The sequence below is a fragment of the Odocoileus virginianus genome, chromosome 34 (assembly GCF_023699985.2).
Source record: "Odocoileus virginianus isolate 20LAN1187 ecotype Illinois chromosome 34, Ovbor_1.2, whole genome shotgun sequence".
In the NCBI taxonomy this organism is placed as follows: Eukaryota; Metazoa; Chordata; class Mammalia; order Artiodactyla; family Cervidae; genus Odocoileus; species Odocoileus virginianus.
The window spans coordinates 16,367,263-16,391,774 of NC_069707.1; the positions used below are offsets into that span (position 1 = coordinate 16,367,263).

Below are 24,512 nucleotides of genomic sequence, written 5' to 3' on the forward strand. Positions count from 1 at the left end.
CCTCAAGAACCCCTTGATAAAATGATATGATGCTGTTTAATTCAAGGACCTTTTCAGCCTTAAGATTATATGAACTCTCTGATTCCAGCTCAGAAAAGCAGAGTGGCTATAGGGTGAAAAAACTACTTTAGGTGCTATAGGAAAGCATTCTCCCTTCGGGGGCCATTTTTTAGGAATGGTTACAATAGGGTGGTTGTGGAGCGTTTTCTATTGATGAAAGTCTCTGTTGCTGCTTGGAATTCAAATTTAAACCACGTCCTCTATTTGCATGTGACCTTGAGGTGTTCCAGGTAAATTCTGGGAACATGGGGGTTTAGTCTCACCCCACCCCCACATCCTACAGCTGTAATTGGTCTAGTTTATTCATGCTCAGTCTGTGTGGGTAACAGAGAGAAACCATCTCTCAGGCTTATTCTGAAGAATGTGTCAGAACATTAATTATTTCACACTTATGCTGTCTTAAAACCACCTCAAATGCCCAGAACACGTGTATCTGTGTGTGTTCTCATTGTGTGTCTGTACATGTATGCACATATACACAAACATCCCTTCCCCTGCCCCCTGCATCCCATTAGTTAGGAAAAAATTTTCACAGCTACCACCTATGCATGGGACTTCATTGGTCCAAAGGCACATCTAGGAGAGAGTGGGTCAGACATTCAGCTGCAGCCCTGTTCCTTCTCCTGCAACAATGCCTCCTGGTCCTCCAGCCAGAGTTCAACAGGATCCCTTGACCTCAGACTTTGCCTGGTTTTCAGTTATGAAGGATAGAGTAGATCCCAGAGTAGGGTGCACTTTCAGCGGGGCTAGGTGGTTGAAACCCAGTGTGGAATCTAGTTGCTATTTCTTGACCTCAAAACTCAGTTAGCCTGAAAATTCTCCTTTGCTGAGGTTTTGTAGTATCGCAAGTGTTGCCATTCTCTGCTTTTGAAGATGCTTCTGCTTCATGTGTTGCCTGGTCCTGGAAGGAGGGGGAGGAGCTTAAAAGAGGTTGGGATGCGTGTTCCTTTTTGTCCTGAGCAGGCGGGAGGCGTGTCTTCTGTTGGCAGTAGCATCCTCTAGGGTGCCTGTTGTCGACTTGCTGTCTGGGGTCTGTCCTCTGAAGTCTGCCTTTGCTCACGAATAGCCTCATTTTTTCTTTTCTTTAAACATTAGCTCAGGGCTACTTTATTTTTAAAGTTTTACTTCACTTTTCAAAAAATTTCTAATTGATGTATTTTTGACTGCACTAGGTCTTCGTTGCTATGCAGGCTTTTCTCTGGTTGCAGCGAGGGGGTTTTACTTGTAGTTGCAGCGTGAGGACTCTTTCCTTGGTGGCTTGTCATGTTGGGGAGCAAGGGCTCTAGGGCTCGTGGGCTCAGTAATTTCGATTTCCAGGCTCTAGAGCACAGACTCAATAGTCGTGGCACACAGGCTTAGCTGCTCCGCGGCATGTGTCATCTTCCTGGACCAGGGTCAAACTCGTGATTTCTGCATCAGCAGGCAGATTCTTTACCACTGAGCCATCAGGAAAGCCCCAGCCTCACTTTTCAGTCACAGTTGTTTTTTTTCCTTCTCATTTTCTTTTGGAAGTTGTGTTTCCTTAAAGATCAAAATCTGTATTAGTTTCTATTGCCGCTATAATAAATTACCACACAAATGTAGTGACTTAAACAGCTCTAGTGTATTGTCTTGCAGTTCTGGAGGTCTGAAGTCTGGCCTGAGCCTCCCTGGGCTGAAATCAAGGTGTTGGCGGAGCTGTGTTTCCTTCGGGGAGCTCTAGGGGACGATGTATTTTCTTGCCTGTTTTGGTTTCTGGAGGCCATCTGCATTCCTTGGCATGCAGCCCCTTCCATCTTCCAGAGTAGCAATGGCTTGAAATGATGTACACAATGTGGAATCAGTATACATATCTGTGGTTTCCTGGGGGGAAGATCCGCAGCTTCCAGTAGATACTTAGAGGGTCTGTGACCCCCAAAACATAAAGAACCACCAATGAAGAATGAGCAGTTGTAGGTAGTGTCATGCTTTATGGGAGGTGCTAAGCCTCTCCATTAGCTCAGAGAACATGAGAGGGGGGTCATCTGTCCTTGCCTCTGGACATTTACGTTGAGAGAAGAAGCACAGGAAAGACCTAGATGGGCTTGGCCAAGGTCAACACTGACTCCATCAGACCCTGGCTCTATCCTTGTGCTCTGACCTTGCCACCACTGTAGAAGTTTCCATGGGCCCCTCTCCCTAGGTGAGCCCAAGGCTATCTGTCGTGGCTGAACCCAGCCTGGGGTGGCTGCTCTCTGAAGAGTGGCAGCAAGGGTCACTGACCAAATGCTTTTTAAAAGAAGTGGGAATGTATTTGTTCTGAGCACACAATTCTGTTCAAGTCATTTCAATAGGACTATACCACCCATTTCCAAGAGTCTTCCATCTCCCCACTGTAACAACAAAAGGAGTCTATTTGGCTCTTATAAATGGGAGCATTCATTTCATTTATCACTCCTAAGTGGTAGGTCAACTTCAGTGAGAATTCTATCCATAAGTTGCAGGGGTGCAGGCATAAGATGGTGACCTGGGAAGCCAGACCTTATGCTTGCCCCTAGTTTTGCCTAGTTTGGGTTCCCTGGTGGCTCAGATGGTAAAGAATCTGCCTGCAAAGTGGGAGACCTGGGTTTGATCTCTGGGTTGGGAAGATCCCCTGGAGGAGGGCATGGCAACCCACTCCAGGATTCTTGCCAGGAGAATCTCATGGAGAGAGGTGCCTGGCAGGCTACAGTCCATGGAGTTGCAAAGAGCTGGACACGACTGAGCAACTAAGCGCCGTTTTGCCAAATCCCTTGTATTTCATGTAGGAAACCAGGGAGGTCAGAAGCAGGCCCAGAACATGCGGCTTAGAGTCTGAAGACCTGAGTTCTGGCCTCTAACCTCTGTGTGTGTGTGTGTGTGCTCAGTCGTGTCCGACTCTTTGCAACCCCACGGACTGTAGTCCCCCTAGTTCCTCTGTCCATGGAATTTTCCAGGCAAGAATATGGAAATGCATTGCCACTTCCTACTCCAGGGGATTTTCATGACCCACAGATCAAACCTGTGTCTTTTGCATCTCCTATATTAGCAGGCAGATTCTTTACCTCTAGCATCACCTGGGAAGACCTCTAGCCTAGGACTGCCCAATAGAGATCCCTGTGAAAATGGAATGTTCTGTACCTGCACTGTACATTGTGGTGGCCACTTGCTACACAGGGTGACCTAACGCTGGAAATGTGGCTGGTGTGGCAGAGGAGCTGAACTTCCAATTTTATTTCTTTTGAATTCACTTGAAGGGTAAATAGCCACATGTGGTGAGTGGTATGGTACATAATGGCTGGTATAGCTCCAGTTTCTCATCTTACCCACTGTGTGACCTCCTCATGAGTCATCTGACATTTCTGAGCCCTGTTTATTACAATTAAGTGGCTGCGCTGAGTAATAATGGTCTCAAGTAGCTTTTCATTTCTGACATTCTAGGATTCAGGTGATTATTTTATGTATGCATGAAAGAAATAAAGGCTTTTTCTTATAAAGGAAGTTCTCTTCTTCAGCAGAGGTTCAGAGAGAGTAAGTAACGTGCCCAAGGTCACAGAGAAGTAAGTGCCAGGCTCAGGATTCAGTGGTCTTTCCATTTCCTCCAGCATCAGCTATATTTGGGCTGCAAATTCTGTACTATCTTTGGTCTTAGGGCGGGCTACCCTGGGACCAGAGCCTGCCCGTGTTCCACCGAGCTCTCCCCAGGCGTGATGAGGCCCACAGCGCCCAGGCAGAAGGTGCTGTGTCTCACTTCTTCCTCAGGACCAGCACGCCCCTCCTGGGGCTCCTAGCCTATTGGAAGCCCACAGAAGGTCACAGGTGCATCTCATGGTGGCTCTGCCTGACCAGAAGCACAGAGACTGGTTTCCAGGCACGGTCTCTACACCTTCAGGGGGGTGTACCTGGGTGTGTGCACATGTGTGTACGTGCAGGAGACAGGGAGATGTGAGCTGAGCCCTGGAGTCGCTGTACGCTTGGCCTTTGGGAAAAGGCCCAGCAGGTTTTAAAAAGATGCCATTAAAAAAACGTGACCATTGAAAGCCTGTGACCAGCTGCACCATGGTTTCAGGAAGAGCATTAACCCTCGCTGCCAGCTCTTGTCAGCATTTTTCTTGCCTGGCAAACTCACAAATACCCACACACGCGCTCACAAGTACAAGTGGTGAACGCTCTGTAGGCAAATGTAGAAAGGAGCCATCTGAGGGCCGTCAGCTTGGGGAAAAACCACCTGGTAATTTCCCATCCTTTTACTGGCCTTGACAGGGGTTTCATCTGAACGTGTCCTTGCCTTGGGTCGTACAGGATTTTTCCTTTAACTTGTTGTTGTTGACTTTTTTAAACTCTTAAAAACCTAGACAGGCTCTGGCATATGGTGGAGAAACGAATCTTCAGTGATGATAGGGCTCAGATCGGCAATGGAGATTTTCACCAAGGGCTACCGATGGGGTGGTGGGGGGCACACTCCTGGGCAGGGGATCCGACCTGGTTTTCAGCCTCTGAGTGGACTCTGACCAGGCTGACCTTGGGTTCCTAAGTCTGCACCCATTTTCCCTACTATGAGATAAGGGAGCACCCTCTCTCAGAAGTCACCCACCTGGATCTGAGCTGGGGAGAGATTTCTTGGTGAAATGGCTATAATCTCCAGCTTCAGAGTGTTTGCAATTTAACCCCAAATAAGAAACACGATTCAATCAGTGTTACGCCTTTATATCTCACACCGCAAAGGAATCACTGCTTAACTTTTCCTTTCGTCCCACCCCAAAACCACCGCCTCGCTCTTCACAGGACTGTCTTGTGAGCTGCTAATTTCTGCAGAGACTTTTTGGGCAACAGTTAGTGATACAGAAGTGTTCAGTTGGATTGTCAGTGACTGTAGATGGCTATACGCTAATGGGCGGGTGCCCCGGCACATTTGTCACACAGGCAGAAGTTGCCCTGGGCACCAACCCACTTCCCTCACCACCTCCCTTTATTCAAAACCTACCACTCCTCTCACCTTTTCCCAGGGCCCGCTGCTCAGCTTGCTGCCTGATGAACTGGTTCTCGCTGACTGTTAATAAGCGCTAGGGTCCCGCCCTCAGCTTGAGCATTTTACCAGCTGGTAATTTTTGTGCTGAAGGAGCTGCTGTCTGGATCCCAGGGGTGGAGACTGGAGAGGGGCAGGAATAAAGGGGAAAAAAATGGAGACGGGGTGGGGGGAAGAGTTTGCAGCCCAACAGATCAGGCTGTGAAGTCAGCTGCAAGATCAGTGAGCTGGGCACACAGCTTTGCTTTAGTTTCCTCAAGGGTGAAATGGGGCCACCGTCACACCCTCAACAGTTCCTTGCAGTGGTTGAATCAGGCGCGTGTGCAAAGTGGCCAGGTACGCAGACTCTGTTAGAAGTGAGCTCTGAGAGGCTGGGGGCAGGTCCGTTCGTTCGCTGCTCCCCAGGCCCCCAAGCACAGCGCCCCATTGATGGAGATGCTTGCTCACGCCTGGATGCTGAGTGAGTGGAGGAGACACACAGGGGAGGGTGCCTCTGGCTTACGTCCCTCCCTCTGAATGCAGGGCCTGGGCTCCCAGGGTGACCGCTGAGCTTTATTACCAGAGCTCTGCCAGCTCCCACGTGGCGAGCAGGTCTTCCCTGCTTGTGGCATCAACCCTTCCATTGCCCAGGGTGTTCTGTGGCCAGATCTAGGGCAGCCATGATGGGGTTGGTTTAGGAAAAAAAAAAACCCACATAGTAAGGACTGAACAATAGATAATCTTCACATTTCAAGAGACCAGAAGGCTCTTGAATTTGGGGTAGGGTCTGCAAGAACGGGAATGAATGAATGAATGAATCCTGAATGAAAATCCTCCATTCCAGAGAGGGCCAGTGCCTGACCTCCCTGAGCCTGGAATTCCAGCTGGAAGAGAAGGCGCTTCTTAGGGAAACGGGGAAGGTCCTGGCTGCACTGATGGACAGACAAGTACCTCCTCCATCCTTGCCTTGGCCTAGCTGGTCTAGGTGGTACTTAACCTGTTCTTCAGAGATTCTTGGTTGGAGTCTTGTGTCCGAGAAGCTGTGGGGCCAGTTTTTGCTGCGTGAAGCTATTGTGGCTCCATTCCTTAGCTCTTCTCTTCCTGAACTCCTGAACCTCCAACCCCCTCCCCTCCACCTGCCTCCAGCCGGGGCCACTGCAGGCTGAGGTCCTGTCCAGAGTCACTGGAACTGGTCACACCTCTCATCTTTGTCCCCTCACAGGCACTGGGTTCCCTTTGCCCCCATCCCTCCCCCAAATCACACACCCATCGAGGGCATCAGGGATGGAAAGCTGGCGTTTGAACAGTTGAACAGATACGTAGACGTAGTCACAGAAAAGACAGCAAGCAAGGAAAAACTGCAGGGACTTCTCTGGTGGTTGGGTGGCTAAGGCTCCATGCTCCCAAATACACAGTTTCCATCCTTGGTCGGGGAACTAAGATCCCCCATCCCACATGGCATGCCATAGAAACAAATTTTAAAGAATTGTGGCAACGATTTGTTTTCCTGAGAAATGACCGAGGATAGACATTGCTGCACGGTTTCCCCAGTGACTCTGGTAAAGAACCTGCCTGCAGTGAAGAAGATGCAGGAGACATGGGTTCGATCCCTGGGTTGGGAAGATCCTCTGGAGGAGGGCATGGCAACTCACTCCAGCATTCTTGCCTGGAGAATCCCATAGACAGAGGAATCTGACGGGCTACAGTCTGTGGAGCTGCAAAGAGTCAGACGTGACTGAAGCGACCAAGCACGCATGCACAGACTTTGCTGTAGCCAAGAGATACCTGTGCTGGGGGGCAAGGTGGGAGTGGGGGTGTCATCAAATGCTCACATCACTGCTGCAGCTGCTTAGAACATAGACTTTATTTTCTGCGATACAGTGAAATCTCTTCACCACCTTCTCGGAACCAGGAGGGAGCAAGCTTCACACCTGCCCATGTGTGGTGCCTCAGCCTCTCCTGTCTTCTGGACGACTCCAGTTTCGTGTTTCCTCTCCCTTCTCCCGCTCCTCTCCCCAGTGGCAGCTGGAAGCTTCTGAGACCTGGTGCTGGCTGGGAGAAGGGTCTGGGACCCTCACTGGACTCTGCTGCAGAGTGACGGGGCTGGCCAGGCTTCTGGAATGGTCACCAGAGGGACGTTGGTCCTGTTTGGCCTTTGGGGGAGCCATGCTGGCTTTAGTACTGTTCCCCTGCGCATGTGCGGTGCTCATTCACTTCAGTCGTGTCCGACTCTGCGACCCCATGGACTGGAGCCCGCCAGGCTCCTCTGTCCATGGGCATCTCCAGGCAAGAACACTGGAGTGTATTGCCATGCCCAGGGGATCTTCCCAACCTGGGGATCAAACCAGTGACTCTTACGTCTCCTGCACTGGCAGGTGGGTTTCTTTTTTTTAACTGCTAGTGCCTCCTGGGATCCCCCCTGTTTGTCCACTCCCAGGCCACACACCATCCTCCAGGGGAAGCAGGGAATCCAGGGGTGTTGTCTCAGGCTCACCTAGATGCCACTTTTCTTCACAACGGCCCTGCAGTCCTGGGGGATGCTGCATCTGCTGAAACCAGGATTTCTCCGAGAGGCTTGTGACTTGCCCAGGCTGTGCCGAGAGACAAGCCTTCAGCCTCTTGTTCACACCTGTCCCGCTGTTTCCAACCTCTTCAGCCCCTCATGTCTCAGTGGGTGGGGTAGGCCTGGGGGTGGGGTGCGGGGTAAGGACCCTGTGAATGGCCTCCACATTCTTCCTCCATCTCCTTTCTTTTTTCAATTTCTGCTGCGGTGGAAGGGACTAGTTTTCCACTTCCTCTTCCTTTTCTTCCACGGATGGCCCCATTGATATTTTTCTGCTTGCTATTTGCAGAATCCTCAGTCTAGCCTCAATGGCCAAAGGGCTATTGCCCTAAGCTGGAAGATCCTATGGACCTAGAGGTTGAGGCCTGGTCCCTGATATGTCCCTGGGGTGTAGAGTCCTCTTGAATCTCCACAAAGCCTGGCTTCCAACACTAGTGATGAGTGTTTCCAGACTCCCCTTTTCTCTTGACAAACCCTGACCCCTCCCAACCCTCTCTGAGGAAACAGCAGAAGGAGCCACACACCAGCAAAAGCACAGATATGAGGATTTGATGTGCTGGCCTTGCTTGGATGTGGAAAGGGTGCAAGAGTCGTGGGGACCCTGGCTCTCTGAGCACCCAGCCGCGCCCCCTCCTGCCTCCCCACCTCCCCTTCACTCACTCCACACGCTCCAGCCACACTGTCCTCTTTTTGGTCCCTGGACATGCAAACCTTTCCTACATCAGGGTCCTTCCAGCCAACCCTTCTGGACTGCTTCTCCTCCAGCTGCTCACAAGACCTGCTTCTTCTCAGTCATTCATTCCTTCGACATGTTCTCACTGAACCCTTATCAATGATCAGGCACTGCTGTGCTAGGTGCTGGGAATTTGATGGGCAGCAACAGGAACCTATGATCTGGAAATGCATGCATGCATGCTAAATCGCTTCAGTTGTGTCCCACTCTGTGACCCTATTGGACTGTAGGGTTCCACGGAACTCCTCTGTCCATGGGATTCTCCAGGCAAAGATACTGGAGTGGGTTGCCACGCCCTCCTCCAGGGGACCTTCCCGACTCAGGGATGAAACCAGTCTCATGTCTCTTGCCTTGGCAAGTGGGTTCTTTACCACTAGTGCCACCTGGGAAGCCAATGATATAGAAAGGGAAGGGGGGTGCGATTCATCCCGTGGTTGGATGTGCACGTTCAGCTGTGGTAAGTGCAGGAAGGACCAGGACGTGACCTTGCTGTGAAGACTCCTAACAGGGGAATCTGATGGCGCTGCTTTTCCTAAGGAAGTGGCAATGAAGCTGAGATCTAAAGGAGAAGGAGGAATAGACTGGGTTAAGAGGGGAGAAAATAGTTGGTACAAAGGCCTTGCGGTGGGAGTGGAGGGAAGCACATGGCAGGACGAAGGGCTGAGGAATTGCGATGGGGTAGAAGTTGTGAGCAGAGGGTGGCTGATCTAGTCTTAAGCTGGTCTGTGGCGCATCCTTGGCTGAGTTCCATTGAGCGTGCGTTCTCAGTATCTCAAATCCATGCCCTTGTCTCCCTCTCCAGCAAAACACTGCTGACCTCTACTGACTGAGTCTGAGGGATGTTTTAAGGGATGCTCTGGCTTCTCAGAGCAGCATTTGACTGCTTCTTTCTCGAGGCTCCCACAGTGCAGTCTCTTTGGATTTACCCCCTTCCTTTCTTTATTTACTTTTAATTTTTAATTTTTCTTTTAAATTTTATTTAAAATTTAAAATTTAATTTAAATTTTTAATTTATCCGGACCAGGGACTGAACCTGGGTCCCCCGCATTGGAAGCGTGGAGTCTTAACCACTGAACTTTTCTGAATGATGCCTCTTGTCTCTTGTGTGATTGTCCTCCTCTGCCTGCGACCAGCTGCTGGGCTCCGGAGCTCCTCCACGCCCAGTTCCCCGGCCACTCACTCCCTGTTCAGGCGATCAGGCAATTCTCTCCACGTGGTGGCTCCAACCAGTACTTAAACAGATGACTCACACGTTTTATCACTCAGACCTCTCTTCTGAACCCTGGCTGTTTATTTAATATTTCCACTTAGAGGTCACCAAGGCTCTTCCCATCTCAACATGTGTCCAAAACCAAACTCAGGATCTTTTTCTCTAAATCCTGTCTTCCTCCAGACCAGGGTCTGTCTCAGGGCCCTCCATCCTCTTATATAAGCTGGAGATCTAAAAGCTCCTCAGTGTCTTTTTCACTAGCATCCCTGTATCCAACTGATCACTGCATCTGGAGATATTACCTCCTGAGTATCTGTCTCTCAAGTTCACTCCACTTCATCACCACCAGCTGGGTCCAGGTCACCATCAGGTTCTGCTTTGATAGTCACTGCAACAGCTTCTTAACTGCTGTCCACTCTCCATTCTTGCTCCTTCCAACTTACTGTCCTCTCTGCTGCCAGGTGGAGCTCTGAAACAGACATAAGATCAGCTCACATCACATAAGCACGCCTGCTCAGTTGCTCAGTCACTAAATCATGTCCAACTCTTTGTGACCCCTTGAACTGTAGCCCACCAGGCTCTCTGTCCATGGGATTCTCCAGGCAAGAATACTGGAGTGGGTTGCCATTTCCTTCTCCAGGTGATCTTCCCGACCCAGGGATTGAACCCTTGTCTCCTGAATTGGCAGGCGGATTCTTATCTCTGAGCCACCACACACTACATGTACCCCTAGTCTTAAAATCCATCTATGGCTTCTTATTCCTCTTAGGAGCAAGACAGACCTTCAGTAACAAGCCCCTGCCTGGTTCTGAGCATCCTCTCACACCACTCTCTCCTTCCTGCCTCCATCGATGATTTCAGTGGAATTTGTGGGGCACGTGACCTTGTTACTTGGACTTGGGAAGCCCACTATCACATTGACAACCGTCTCTTGATCCTTATAAGCTTCAGTTAATAAGAGGAGCTTGTCTTTTCATCCTTGGAATGAATGTACTCCCCAAGGAGCCTGAGACCCCCTACATGTTATCACAAGCTAATTGGTTCTGATTAAGAGATATATTTTGTGTAAAGAATGGCCTATTTTCAAAATGCAGATTTGCCTGATTCCCTTTGATGATGAGACTAGGATCCAGGCTATTCCCAGGAAAAATCACTCTTGAGGAACCCCGCCTGCTTCTCTACAGATGCCTTTGTTTTCTCATTGTAGCCATGGGAATAAAGAAGTCTTCTCTTGCCGGGGAATCCAGCTGGCCGTGGACTGGTTTAGGGACAGAGGACACAGCTGCATCAAGGTTTTTGTCCCCTCCTGGAGGAAAGAGCCACCGAGGCCTGACTCCCCGATTAGAGGTATGCTGGGGCGGCTGCGCTCTCAAGACGCACTGCGCACCTTTCCTCTGCAGCGCTCCTCACAGTTGCAGTTGTCTGCTTATCCTTTGTTTGATGATGTCTTTCTCGCTGAACTCAAACTCTGTGAAAGCACAACCAGAGCCCTAGCATCTAGTGTATTACCTGGCATGTTGTAGGTGCCCAATAAATAGTTGTTGAACAGGCGATTGGGCATATTTACTCTTATAGTGTGAAAGATTAAGTTTCAAAAATAGCTATTTTATAAATTTCAACACTCTGCAGAAAAAGTTGGTCTGCTTCCCACCCCTAATAGAGTATAGGAAATGAAAGAGACATCCATTCGGTCCACTGAATATCTAGTCCAATCTCCTCATTTAAAAAAAAAAAAGGAAGTTGAGATCCAGGGAATTCTTTATTTTTAATTCTTACATCAGCTAGGAATATTTTAAGCTACGAAGAACAGAATAAGTCATTTAAATAAACAGGTTTTTTGGGGTTTTTTTTTTGGTTTGTTTGTCTGGCTTTCTTATAAGAGGTCCCATCCTGAGATATTATTGGTGTTGTTTCAGCCACGTTAGTGATGGTATGACTGACCTCTAGTGATCCTGGGAGGTTTCATTGAGTTTTTCTTCTAGTCTTTTAACTGAAGGTTTTTGGTTTTGTTTTCAGTTCTATCAGTGTTTACCAATTGCTTCTTCTCTTCTCTTCTCTTTCTTCTCTTTCTCATTTATTTTAAATAAAATGCTTTTCTTGTTTTATTGTATCCTCTTGAATATTTCTATACTGATACAGGCTTTGAAAAGGTTCTCTGAAGGTCCATGAATCATATTTCTTTTCTCTGATTCTCTTTGTTCCCTTCTCTTTTTCTCTCTGTGCTCTTAAATCTTCTTCCCCAAAGTCTGGTGATCCTTTGCTTGTTAGTGTTTACTTGTGAATAAAGAACCAAACTGGTTAAATATACACTTGTGCAATTTCCATGGACTTTCTCTCCTGGTGTTTGGATCTTTCCCAAAAAGTCAAGGCTGACCTTTGACTATATTGACCAGCAGGGTTTGCTTCATCGCACCCTGCATTCAACAGGCAAGAGGCAGCTGTTGGAACTGAAAGTGGCTTTGCCACAGGGGTGATGTTTTACTGTAGGCGGTCAAAGGCCTCCTCCTTTGTAGTTACATCTTCACTTCCCTTATAGGAAAGGGTGGATGCGGCTGCCCTATAGTAACCCTTCAGTTAATCATCTGACTTCTCCCCACTCTCCACTTCTACTGGAAAGTGGGGCTTTGCAGAGAACGGGCTCCACCTCTGCTTCAGCTTCTGTACACCTTCTGTACACCTTATGGCTCCCTCTTTAATGTAGGATCAGTATGATCCTACCTGCTGTCTGTCTTCCTAAATTTATCAAAATTTGGTTTTGCTGCTGTTTTTTTATGTGATTTTTAATGTGATTATGGACTCCTCCCCCTTCTGTACTTTTTCACTGCTCTTTCAATGAGGTTTTGAGAAGCCAGGGACTGAACACTTGTGTTCATCATGGACCACTCATCCCAGATTACTCTTTATGGTCTGAACGTGGAGGAGGGTGGCTTTCAACAGTTGTGCAATATTGTGCAATATATATTATGCAACACAGAATGGGTAAAGAGTAGGGAATTCACTTTGGGGTAGGGAAGAATTTTTAAACAAGCCACAAAAAGTGTCAGGAGATGGGAAAGAGTCATAAATTTGCCTACATTAAAATAAAAACTTCTGTTCATTAGTGGATACCACAAAAACAAGATCATGAAAAGACAAGCCTCAGACTGGGAAAGGCCACACATCACATATCCCTGGTGAAGGATTACGGTCCAGAATCTACAGGGAACTTCTGCAAGCTAGTAAGACTGAAAGGACAGATAGAAATATGTGCTGAGGCATGAATAAGCCTTTGATGGAAAACACAAATGGCCAATAAACATATGAAGAGATGTTCAGTTGTATTAGTAACCAGAGAAATGCAAAATAAAACCACAAGAGGCTACTTTATACCCTATCTATCTATCTATCTGTATATATACCCAATCTATGTATAGATTGGGAAAAACTTAAAAATCTGCAAATATCAAGTGCCGGCAAGTTCGTCTTAGATGCAGTGTTGAGTAGTAACTTGATATAACTACTTTGGAAAATGATTCAGCATTGTCTCATAAGGCAGCTTTCCCTACAACTCAGCAATATCACTTCTTAAGACAGACCCTGGAGAAATCCTTGTCTCCTGTACAGGGAGACGTCTGTGTAAAACCGATAACCCTGACATGGCCAGACCTCCCCCACACAATGTTCAACGAAGAAACAAGTTGCATAGGATATGTGCACGATGAGTCTATTCGTGTAAAGTCTGGAGGTTCATAATCACGTTGGAAATAACCCTTTTGAAGGGTACATACGTATGCATCCTAAAAAGTAAAAGCAAGGGAATTATAAACACAAAGTTCTAAAAATAGGGTTATCTTAAAGGGAGTGGAGGGAGAGTAAACTTCAGGCCGCAGTGGGGACTTCAAAGCATTCGTGCTGTTTCTCAAAGGGAGTGCTGCATGCATGGCATTTAACAAATTAATTATAAATTTAAATTGGAGTATAATTGACTTACAGTATTATATTAGTGGGCGTCCCAGGTGGTGCTTATGGCAAAGAATCCACCCACACTGCAGAAGACATGGGTTCTGTCCCGGAGTCAGGAAGATCCCCTGGAGGAAGGCATGGCAACCCATTCCAGTATTCTTGCCTAGAGAATCCCATGGACAGAGGAGCCTGGCGGGCTACAGTCCATAGGGCCGCAGAGTCAGACATGACTGAGCACAATTACATTAGTTTCAGGTATATGGCACAGTGCTTTGATATTTTTATACATTACAAAATGATCACCATGCACACATGTAATTTTTTAAAAGTGATTTTTGTGCCATTAAATGCATTATGCACTTTTTAAAAGTCTGGGAACCACGTCATATAGCAAAGGACTTAGACTTGAGAGGAGAAACGATTTGTGAAGAACGTGCTCATATTCTTCCACATTGGGAGTACCTGTTTCATGTGGAAGGAATTTCTTTTGTCTCCAAATTCGAAACTAGGATTACAGAGTAGACCTTCCAGGTATGCAGATTTCATCTGTTAAGAGAACTTGTAACGCCTGCACTGCCTGAGACACGCTCTCTCCTCCCAGGTTTCGTGGGGGCTTGCCAGCCCCCCATGGACTGGTTCAGTGTCCCCACAGACACTGTGAGGCAGGTGCAGGAGTCATTTTCTTTATTTTATAAATGTAAAACTTGATGTTCAGAGAGGGGCGAAGCACCCCAGTGTCAAGTGTTAATTGCTCAGTCGTGTCCGACTCTTTGCAATTGTGGACTGTAGCCCGCCAGGCTCCTCTGTCCCTAGGATTTCCCAGGCAGGAATACTGGAGTGGGTTGCCACTTCCTTCTCCAGGGCATCTTCCTGCCCCAGGGATCGAACTTGAGTATCCTGCATTGTAAGCAGAGTCTTTACCGTCTGAGCCCCAGAGCTGGAGCTAAGACCAGAAAACAGGCTGCAGATTCTGGCCTTTCCCTGTGACATTCTTGTGTCCCTCAGAGCTGCCAGTTGTGGGCTGCTCCGGCCTGAGCTGTCTTGGCAGATGCTTGTATCACAGAGGGTCATGGTTCTCTGGTAAAAGCTCCAGCAGGAGACTTCCCAGTGGATGCGGGGCTCCTGATAATTCATCAGGCATTGCCAGGATGCTAGTTAAAACAGGGAAGATGTCTTTCCGCAGAAACAGATCTCGTGTCTACTGTGGGAGGGGCATCGTGGCAGGTGAGAAGGACAGAGCCGGAGGTGCCACTCTTCCTTCCAAAGTGTGTCTCCCTGGCTGGGTACCACCCGCAGGACGGAAGCCAAGAGCCCACCTCACCTCAGGCTGCTGGCAAACACCTCTACTTATGGCCTGATGGGCTGGGCCGTGGGGCGGGGTGGGGAGTAGAAGCGGCTGGGGGAAGGGGGAAGAAGAGGGGAGGAGGGGGCCATCGGAGAAGGAGCCTGGAGTTGCTGGACCTGCCCCGGGTCTGAGGCTGGTTCTGGGTGTGGGGAGTCCCCCACCCGGAGAAGACGCTCCATGCGTGCCCCTGCGGTCTGCAGAGCAGCACGTGCTGGAGGAGCTGGAGAGGCAAGCGGTGCTGGTGTACACGCCGTCCCGCAAGGTGAGCGGCAGGCGCGTGGTGTGCTATGACGACCGCTACATCGTGAAGCTGGCCTACGAGCAGGACGGCGTCATCGTCTCCAACGACAACTACCGCGACCTGCAGAGTGAGAACCCCGAGTGGAAGTGGTTCATCGAGCAGAGGCTGCTTATGTTCTCCTTCGTCAACGATCGGTGCGTGGGGCCCACGGGGTCCGGGGGTGCGTGGGGCGGGGGCGGTGACCGGCAGAAACCACCCCAACTAGCTCGGGCCGCGGGGCTCTAAAACAACCCTCCTCCACCATCTCTGTCGCCCTCCCGGTTCTCCTCTGTTTCGCGACCAGCTTTCCCCTTGGGGCTGTTTTGTCCCCACTGCCTGTGACCTTTCTGTTCCCGCGGCCACATCCGGCTGACCCAGCGCCCAGTTGCCTGACAGGTGTCCGGGCACGGTCAACATCCTCTTTTCCTTAGGGCTGTTAAGACCTTAGAACTGACTGTCCTAATACGGCTTGGTGGACATTTTCCAGAGAATCTGATTGATTTCATCTGCCCGCCCTGGGTCAGGTCCACCCCGGACCAACCAGCGACAGGGCGGTGGGTGGGGCGGGGAGGGTGTGGTCAGGGTCACAAGGCACAGGCCAGACAACAGGTGCAGGACAAGGGCCTCCGGGCAGAGCTACGGTGGGAGGAAGGATGGGTGGTCCACGGCCGCAGGTTGAGGGGGAAAGGGGAGGAGCCTGGCCGGTGGGCGTGGCCACAGGGTGGGACAGGGTTGGGGAGGGCACGGCCGCTGAGATCTGGCTCCCATCTCAATTTCTGTTCCAGGGATGACAGCTCGGTCCTCATTCCTGGCTCTCTCCGTGGCTGTTAGGAATGTGGTCGAGGACAAGCTGCCCAGCTCTGTGAGGGCAGGGCGTGTATGTGTGTTATCTGCCACGGCTCCCAGCCAGCCTGGCACATGTGGGCACCCAATGGCTAGGAATAGTTGTAGATAGTGAGTGACTGTCCCTGGCTGCAGCCCTGGGGAAGGGGAGCTGGGGACAGACAGGCCATATTGCCGCTGTATCAGGATGCCTGCAGGCGGCAGACCAACATAACCCTGGAGCCTGGGGGGCTGGGTGTGTGGTGGAAAGAGCTGGAAGCAGCAGATGAGGTTTCAAGCTGAGGCGCTGCCATTTACCGGCTGCGTGCGGTGGGCGAACTCTCAACCTCACTGGGCTGAGCGTTCTTCACCTTGAACTTAGCACGCTTTGGTTTAGTCAAGGGGCTTCCCAGGTGGCGCTAGTGGTAAAGAACCCACCTGCCAATGCAGGAGGCATAAGAGACGTGGGTTCAATCCCTGGGTCAGGAAGATCCCCTGGAGAAGAAAGTGGCTACCCACTCCAGTATTCTTGCCCGGAAAATCCCATGGACAGAGGAGCCTGGCGGGCTGCAGTCCATGTGGTCGCAAAGAGCCAGACACGACTGAAGCGACTCAGCACGCACGCACTGATTAGTCACTCTTACCTCTTAGGTGATCTGGAGGATCAGAGAGGCCTGTACCCCGTAGAGGCTGTGGTTACTCTTAGGTCAGGCCAGGACATGTGCCTCCAGGGGGGTGCTGGTGCCCCCACTACCCCCAGACTCACAGCAAAGGAGGCAGAGGTTAGCTCCTAAGCCCCAGGGCAGATGGTCACAGCAGCTACCCTGCAGTAACCCCCACGGTCATATCCACATTCACAAGGCTGGCAGCTCCCTCTCTCTGGCTCCGCCCTGGAGGAAATCTGGCATGGCTGGTCATCATGGGATCCAGAAAATCCGCACTGAGTTCTGATGGATCATGGCCGCCTCTGGCCTGGCGACAACCCGGGGTCCAGGCCAAGTCCTCCTGACGCACTGGCCTTCGCTCAGGGCCTGCCCGGAGGTCCCCAGCTGCCAGAGTGCAGAGCCTGCCGCCTGCCCGAGGGCAAAGACGCCCTCCCCGCGCCCAGGGCATGTCCACAGGGCCGTCTTGGCCCAGCTCCCGGCTGTGAGGCCCGGGAAAGAGCAGGAGGTGAAGCCTCAGGGAACTTTTAATAACTGCACTGGGTGGCTCCCCGGATTCTTGGTCAGGGCCCAACTCTGAGAAGCCGGCTGTGTAGCTGGGATCTCAGCCACGGAGGCTGTCCTCGGCCGGGGATCGCCCAGCTCAGGGCCGGCCTGGTGGATGTGGTCTGCTGGGTGGGACCCCAGCATGACCCTTCACTCTTAGGGGGAAGCCAGTCTGTAAAAACAGGCCCCGATTAGAATCCACACCCTCTCTAGTGGAACCTTTGTATGACCTTCGAGTGTCTCCTGGGAATGAAAGCATTCATATAAAAAAAAATGGGTTGTGCTAAATGAGGGAGTTTTCCTTCTGAGAAATGTTTTCCCCCTTGAGCCCTGGGCTCTGTGGATATGTTCCCTTTTTCCTTAATGCCTGGGAAGGGAAGGGGCCGGCAGGGGGCAGGGTGGTGTCAGAGAGTGACAGAGTGACATTCCCCCCCAGCCCCCAGGTTTTTGGGGGGTGGGGTGGAGCCCAGGCCGCACCTGTGTGCAGGCCGCCCCTGTATCCTCTGCCTCACTGACCCACTGACTGGCCTTTCAGACCCTGTAAATTTTTTATCCTGCACCAGAGAGGCCCAGAGCTGTGGGGTGACACGGGAGAAATGAAATTCACAAGATGAGAGGCTGTTTGTGGCCCCACAGAGGTCTCTAGTCATCCATTGAGGACTCTGGAAGGCAGCATAGAACTGCTTTCAGACTAAGTTCCGGGGAGACCTAGTGCACTGCTGTTTCAACTTAAGTGGCTAAAATCTACCTGGGAAATTGTCAAAATGCAGATTCCTGAAGAGCCCGAGCTTCTGTTTAAGCAGGTCTCCTGTGAGGCCCGGAGCCTGCCTTTTTCGAGGAGCTGCTGAGCGAGTCTGACGCTGCTGACTCAGGAGGAGAAACACCTGGACGGGGCCCGGGGCCGCTGTCCTGGGAGCTGTCCGTGCTGGGCTCTGTACCGGTCAGTGCGGACAAAGGCTGCGCGTCTCTGACACGTGGCAACTCCCGGGTGGGAGAAAGAGCCCGGAACCGAGAGGCCAGGCCTGCTGCCGCCTCCGCCCCCTCCCCCAGCTGCCAGTGGTGAGTTTCTTGGGGGCTTGCAGTCACCCACCCCCATGCTTATTTTCCAGGTTCATGCCTCCTGATGACCCCCTGGGCCGTCGGGGACCCACCTTGAGCAACTTTCTGAGCAGGAAGCCAAAGCCCCCAGAGCCGTCCTGGCAGCACTGCCCCTACGGTGGGTAGCACCCCACATCTGTGGGCCCTGTTCAGGTCAGCTGTGCTGGCCTGGGTTCCAATATTTCATGTTTCTAGAAAGGTGTAAGGTAATATAGGCCGCGTCCTATGTGTATTAATAAGCAGATAAAGAATATATGGAGGCTCCGTTTGGATGTATAGATCTCATGATTCATCCATAAGTCACGTCTTGGCAAATGTGTGTAACTGATGAGAAGGTTGTTATTGTGTCTGATGTGTAGTGTATTATTAAAAATAGACCTGTTAAGATTTGTGAAATTAAGCAAATGCCTAAGAGAGAACCAGAGTTTCATCCTGATGAGATGTTTGATGGTCAGCAGCGTGGGCTGTAGTCTGGATTCTGCCCTTAGTCAGCTGTGTGACCCTGGGGAGGAAACTGAACCTCTCTGGATGGCACTCAGAAAGCTGTAATTATTGTCATTGTAATGATGAACTGCCTGTTGCATAAGGCTTGTGAGGGCTGGATGCAGGGGTTACCCACAGACAAAGCCACGTCCAGGAAGCAGGATTGCTGTCTGTGTGCACCCCCAAGCTCTCCTTTCTCAGGCCCTTCCCCTGGCGCCTTGTGCCACCATCCTGCCCCACAGTCTCCCCCATCTCCTACTTTGGTTGGTAGGAGACTTTGGTTGGTGCTATCCACTGAGAATTGAGGATTCTATCCCAGAGCCCTCCAGGGACACCAGCCTTCTAGCCAGTTCTTTCACTAGCTTGTTTTGGCAAGTTATTTAATGTACCCAAGTCTCGTTTCTTTGTGCCTATAAAAGTTAAGGACGCCTTAAGTGATACTGAAGGGGCTTCCCTTGTGGCTCAGGTGGTAAAGAATCCACCTGCAATGCGGGAGACCTGGGCTTGATCCCTGGGTTGGGAAGATCCCCTGGAGAAGGGAAAGGCTACCTACTCCAGTATTCTGGCCTAGAGAATTCCATAGGCTGTATAGTCCATGGGGTCGCAAAGAGGTGGACACGACTGAGTGACTTTCACTAAGTGATACTGAAAGTCATTTCTTGTTAGAATTAAGGTGCTCACACAGACATTCTGGTGGCCCATTCCTCTCCCTTCCACTCTCAGAACGGCCCTGGTTTGGATGATAAATTATTTGATCATCTCTGTTAAAACAGTCTATAAGGAAGAGGGCAAGGGTTGGCACAAGGGATGTGGACCGCGGGAGGGTCGGGGTTTGTGGGGGGAGAGATGGAGGGTGGAAGGAGGGAGGAAACCGAGTTAGCAGTGAAGGCCCATCCATATGCACCTACTCTTCACCTGCGAGGTTGGCAGGATCCACAGGATCCCTGGGGAAGTAGAGGCTGAAGGTCGCTGGACCCAGAGATTTGGTCTCAGTTCCTGGTTATGGAGCCCGTAGACAAGACCTTGCCTTGAGCTGGTAACGCTGGGGTACCGCATGCAGAGCCCAGTACCACGAGGAGCACAGTGCTGCGCCCGCATCAGTCTTGTCGGCGCCCCAGGACACTTCTTGCCCTCCACCTCCTCTCACCCCAAACCGTATAAGGCTGCAGCAGGCCTGGGGGCCTACCCCCAGGAATTGCCAACAAGACGAGCGGCGCGAGGCGGCCACTGCCGGGACCCCACGGGAGTCCTCACTCAAGGTCTCACCAGCCCCTCCCCTCCACCCCCACTCTGTCCCTTCCAGGCAAGAAATGCACCTACGGCATCAAGTGCAAGTTCTACCACCCGGAGAGGCCGCACCAGGCGCAGCTGGCAGTGGCCGACGAGCTCCGCGCTCAAACGCGGGCCTGGCGGGGCGGCGAGGAGGAGCGGCGGGGGAGCGCGCGTGCGGCCAGCCTGGCGGAGCAGGACGGCTCCCAGGACGCCCTTGCCGCCCGGCCCGGCCCCCGGGAGCCTGGCACGCGCAGCCTGCCCCCCGCGCGGCAGTCGGCGGGCGTGGCGACTCTCGAAAGCAGCTTCTCGCGGCTCTTCCTGAGCGACGACCCGGGGCTTCTCCGGGTGGCCCCTCGGGGTCCCGGCTGTGGCCTCACGCCCAGGCCACGCGGTCCCGATTGGGTGGCACCCGGGTCCTTGTCGCCCCTGCCAGCCCCACCTGGCCTCCTGAGCCAGCCCGGCCTGCGGGGTGGGTATGGCGCCTGTGCCCCGCAGAGTGACCGGCGCTCCCCGCGCCAGCAGCCTGGCGACCCGTGGGTCCTTCCTCCAGGCGCTGGCCAGCTCCCGGGCCGCTCGGCCTGGGCCGAGTCAGACTGGGACGACGGTACCTTCGGGGGGCCCTTGAGGCCCGCGTCCCAGGCTGTAGCTGGCAAGGTGGACGCGCGTGCCCGGGCGCGCACCGCACTCTACAGTATCTTCCCGCCCCACGAGGTGGACAGCATCATGGCCCTGTTCCCCGAGCTCTCCGACGTGGCCAGGCTCATGCTCCTCATCCAGAGATTCCAAAGGTCCAGTGCACCCGTGGGGAAGCGCTGAGGAGCTAGTGGAAGCCACCGCGTGTGATGACCCAGTCTTGCCTTGTACCCTAACTGGGCTGGTGGCGAAGATCAGCCGGCACGTGGGCCGGCCCACCCTGTGGAGCCAGCCCCTTTAGCTTTAAAGATGGTCAGTTCCCTGGAGGAGGCCAGCTTCATCACCATTTGTGGTGCCCATGGCGGTGCTTGATGACCTTCACTGATGACACAGGGGCCGCTGCTGAAAGTCCATGTCCCGCAGAATAAGGTTGACCTTATGTGGCAGGAGTGATTTCTCCTGCCTGAAGACTAGGAGGCCCACTAGGCCCCCAAGGTTTTGTCCAGAGCACTCCCTGGCTGTTTTTGTCCCGCTACAACTGGGAGTCCTAAGTTGGTCACAAGATCAATTTAGTGAGTGACACCTGAAATAGAGTGAAATAGGAAATGGCAGAGCATACCCCACTTAAACAGGCTAAGTAGGAAATTCTTCTGTTAGCTACCAGTATGCTTGGTAGCTATATATATTCTTGGCTTCCATGGACAGAGGAGTCTGGCTGGCCCGTAGGGTCATATAGAGTGGGACAAGTCTATATGAAGCTACTTAGCGAGTGCACGCGCTTGCGCGCGCGCGCATACACACACACACACACACACACACACACACACACACACACACAGCCATGTGAACTTAATGTGGGACATGGGCAAAAGGGGGGAAACTGGTAAAAGGCCTTGGATTTCATTGCAGCAGATCAAGTGTGAAATCTGTTGTCAGTTGGCCAGTGGAGATGTTGGCACCTGGAGGTTTTTATATGAGCTGTTTTATATGAGCAGAGTTCTGGCTTCCATGTATGGGCCCTACTTGTCACTCTGAGATTGTGTGGCTGTGCTGGTTTGTGGAGGTGTGGCGGGTCACCTGGTACTGGGCCCTGACGCCCACACACACCCCACTTGACTGAGGGCTAAGTGTCCTCGTTTTTCGGCCATGGTGGTGTCCAGCCCAGGCCCTCTACTGTACTGGCCAGGCCTTCTGAGCCACACCTCCGAGCTGAGCCCAATCCCGGTGAGTTAGGACTTTTGCTCAGAAACCTCCAGGGGGATCCTAGGAGAGCTCGGATGAGCCTCTCAGTCCATGAGGTTTCTCGCCACCTCAGCCATTGCTGTTTCTCCTAGCTAGCTGCTGCTTTGAGTTTGGGGAGGGGAAGGGAGGGCTTACATATTTGCAATAGACAGAGATGAGGCAGTGCTGCCAGGATGCAGGCCCTGTGTCCTCTGGAGCCCTGGCAGCTCTGGGTGGCATCTACCCATTCACTCCGGGGTACCAGTCCAACTCACAGATCTTGGCTGCTTTGTTCTTGAGAAGACCTGAGGCACCTCCCAGTGGAAATCCACCTCTCAGACCCCGGCAAGCCTGCAGACTGGCAAGCACTACCAGGGTTTCCCCTGGAGAATCTGCTTCTGTGCCCTTCAGTATGGTCAATGCTACCTTTAGAGATACAGAGATGATGTATTTCCTGCAAACCCTTTCATCTTTTTAAACCAGATTCTTAGTGTGGTTTCAGTCAGATCTCTTCCTCGCCTCTTTTTTTCCAAAGAGGAAACACACAAAATTGTACCTTAGTATTTTGAGACCATGGTCCTGAAAAAGACCCAGTCTTTCTAGACAAATTGGATTTCCCTCACGGTGGTTTTTATTTTCTTTTCGACAAGACAAGCTTTCTGGTAGAGCTGCTTTTGTCTCTTGGGTCTGTGTCCTGACTTGGAATTGTTGTGTTGCTGATATACAGTGAGGAATGTTTAAACTGCTTCCTTTGAGGACAAGTTTGAGTTTTAGTAAGCTGTAAAGCTATTTTATTTGGTTCACTGTGATTAAGACAAGCACAAAAAAACGTGAAGAAACAGCACATTTCAATGTAATCCCCTTTGGAATTTTTTTCCAAAGTCTTGGTATGTCTTTGTGACACAAAACATGAATGGGATGGGAGTGAATAGAATGTTCCTAGTTGCATAGCTGCTATTGTGTTCCAAGAATAAATCGTTTTTTTTCCTGCACCTGGAGTCTCCATTGTCAAATTGCATATCAGTTTCTCTTGTGGTAGCTTCTCACCTCCCCCATGCCCAGGGCTGGCTTCTCAAGTTAGATACTGTGCGTGTAAAGGCTGAGGCTATAGTTGCTTTACTGTTATTTCTCCCTTAGGGGAGGTGGGAGAGGGCTGGAACTCACCGTTTCCAGGAGAAGCAGCAAGGCCCAAGTGAGACAAGCCTTTGCTGGATGCTCAGCAGGCTGTTGCTGAGGACGCCTGCAGAGTTCTCCATCGCTTGAATCTAAGCCTCCCAGGGCTGGGCCATGTTTAACCACATGGTGTAGCTTTCCCAGAGGCCTCTAGGAGGTGGTTTGAGACACAATCACAGAATTCCGGAGGTTGAGGGGTAGATGCAAGAGAAGCCACTCATGTCAGCATTGTTCTGGATCAAGTGAATCCCTGCTCTCAAGATTTTATACAGAGCTTGGATGGGGAGCAAGAAGCCAACTGCATGCGGGCACAGGTATGACTCCCTGTCTCTGGGAAAAATAGTCTCCTGTGGGGGAGAGCAGGATAGGGGAGGGGGTGAATGGAAGGGTCATTAAGAAGTGGGTGATGGAAGAGTGAGCTCTGGGAACTGGAGCAATAAAGTGGGGTCACAAATCCCACCAGGAGGGACTGTGACCCCGTGCAAAATTAACCTGTGAGACATACACAAAATCAAAAAGCAGGGCTCTGTGTTTAAAAGTGATCAAGAATTTCAAGACATTAGGACTACCCTGGTGGTCCGCCTGCCAATGTAGGGGACCCAGGTTCGATCCCTGGTCTGGGAACTGAGGTCCCACGTGCTGCAGGGTAACTAAGTTTGTGTGCCACAACTACCGAAGCCAGCGTGCTCTAGAACCTGTGCTCTGCCACAAGAGAAGCCACCGCAATGAGAAGCTTGCACACTGCAACTAGAGAGTAGACCCCAATCACTGCAACTAGAGAAAGCCCATGAGCAGCAACAAGGACCTGGCACAGCCATAAATAAATAAGTAAATACTATATATATATAAAAGAATATCAAGACGTTGCCAACTAAGCATTGAAACAAGACCTTCTAAGTGCCCACCTCAGATGCAAGGGGCTGAAGAAGAGAATCTGGGAGGCTTGGGCAAACCACACACTAGATCAGCCACTTGCAAGTGCATAGGAGATATAGGTAGGGATGGCTCTAACAGGGCAGCAGTCACACTCATTGGTATCAGGTGAGGTGGTTTTTCACAAGCACTGCTCACAAACCTAAAGGTGGGAGCTAGGATGGGGGCAACTATGGGGCCGAAATTAGGGGCTTGAACCCTGTCAGGACTCTCTCATCTGTTGTCTTCCATATGTGGAATTATCCTCTCCTTTTAAGGACTTCCCTATACAATGAAGGAGAAGGAAACGGCAACCCACTCCAGTGTTCTTGCCTGGAGAACCCCATGGACAGAGAAGCCTGGTGGGCTACGGTCCATAGGGTCACAAAGAGTCAGACACGACTGAAGTGACTTAGCACATAGCACATAATGAAAGCCATTCTGTTGGCACACAGGCACGTATCCTTCTGGCTAAAGGACTCAAGAGGCAGCCTCAGAAAACTTTTGGGAAGAATTCTGATTGGTCGGGCTGGGCCTTGGTCCAGCTGGGCCTCAGGTCCACCTGTGGGCAGAATG

The 24,512-nt window shown here is 51.2% G+C and overlaps 1 protein-coding gene across 6 annotated transcripts in view; it reads left to right on the forward strand.

Moving 5' to 3' along the window:
- The window catches only part of ZC3H12D (zinc finger CCCH-type containing 12D), a 35,822-nt gene extending 12,979 nt beyond the window's left edge, over positions 1-22,843 (forward strand). For 4 of the 6 annotated variants that reach the window (XM_070461674.1, XM_020893673.2, XM_070461676.1 and 1 more), the window contains 4 exons: positions 10,755-10,894; positions 15,035-15,269; positions 18,254-18,360; positions 20,029-22,843. In XM_070461674.1, coding sequence (XP_070317775.1) covers positions 10,755-10,894; positions 15,035-15,269; positions 18,254-18,360; positions 20,029-20,813 — 1,267 coding nt within the window. In that variant the 3' untranslated portion in view covers positions 20,814-22,843. The remainder of the gene's footprint in view (positions 1-10,754; positions 10,895-15,034; positions 15,270-18,253; positions 18,361-20,028) is intronic. The other 2 variants (XM_070461678.1, XM_070461677.1) reach the window with 1 other exon arrangement.
- Positions 22,844-24,512: the final 1,669 nt, after the last annotated feature.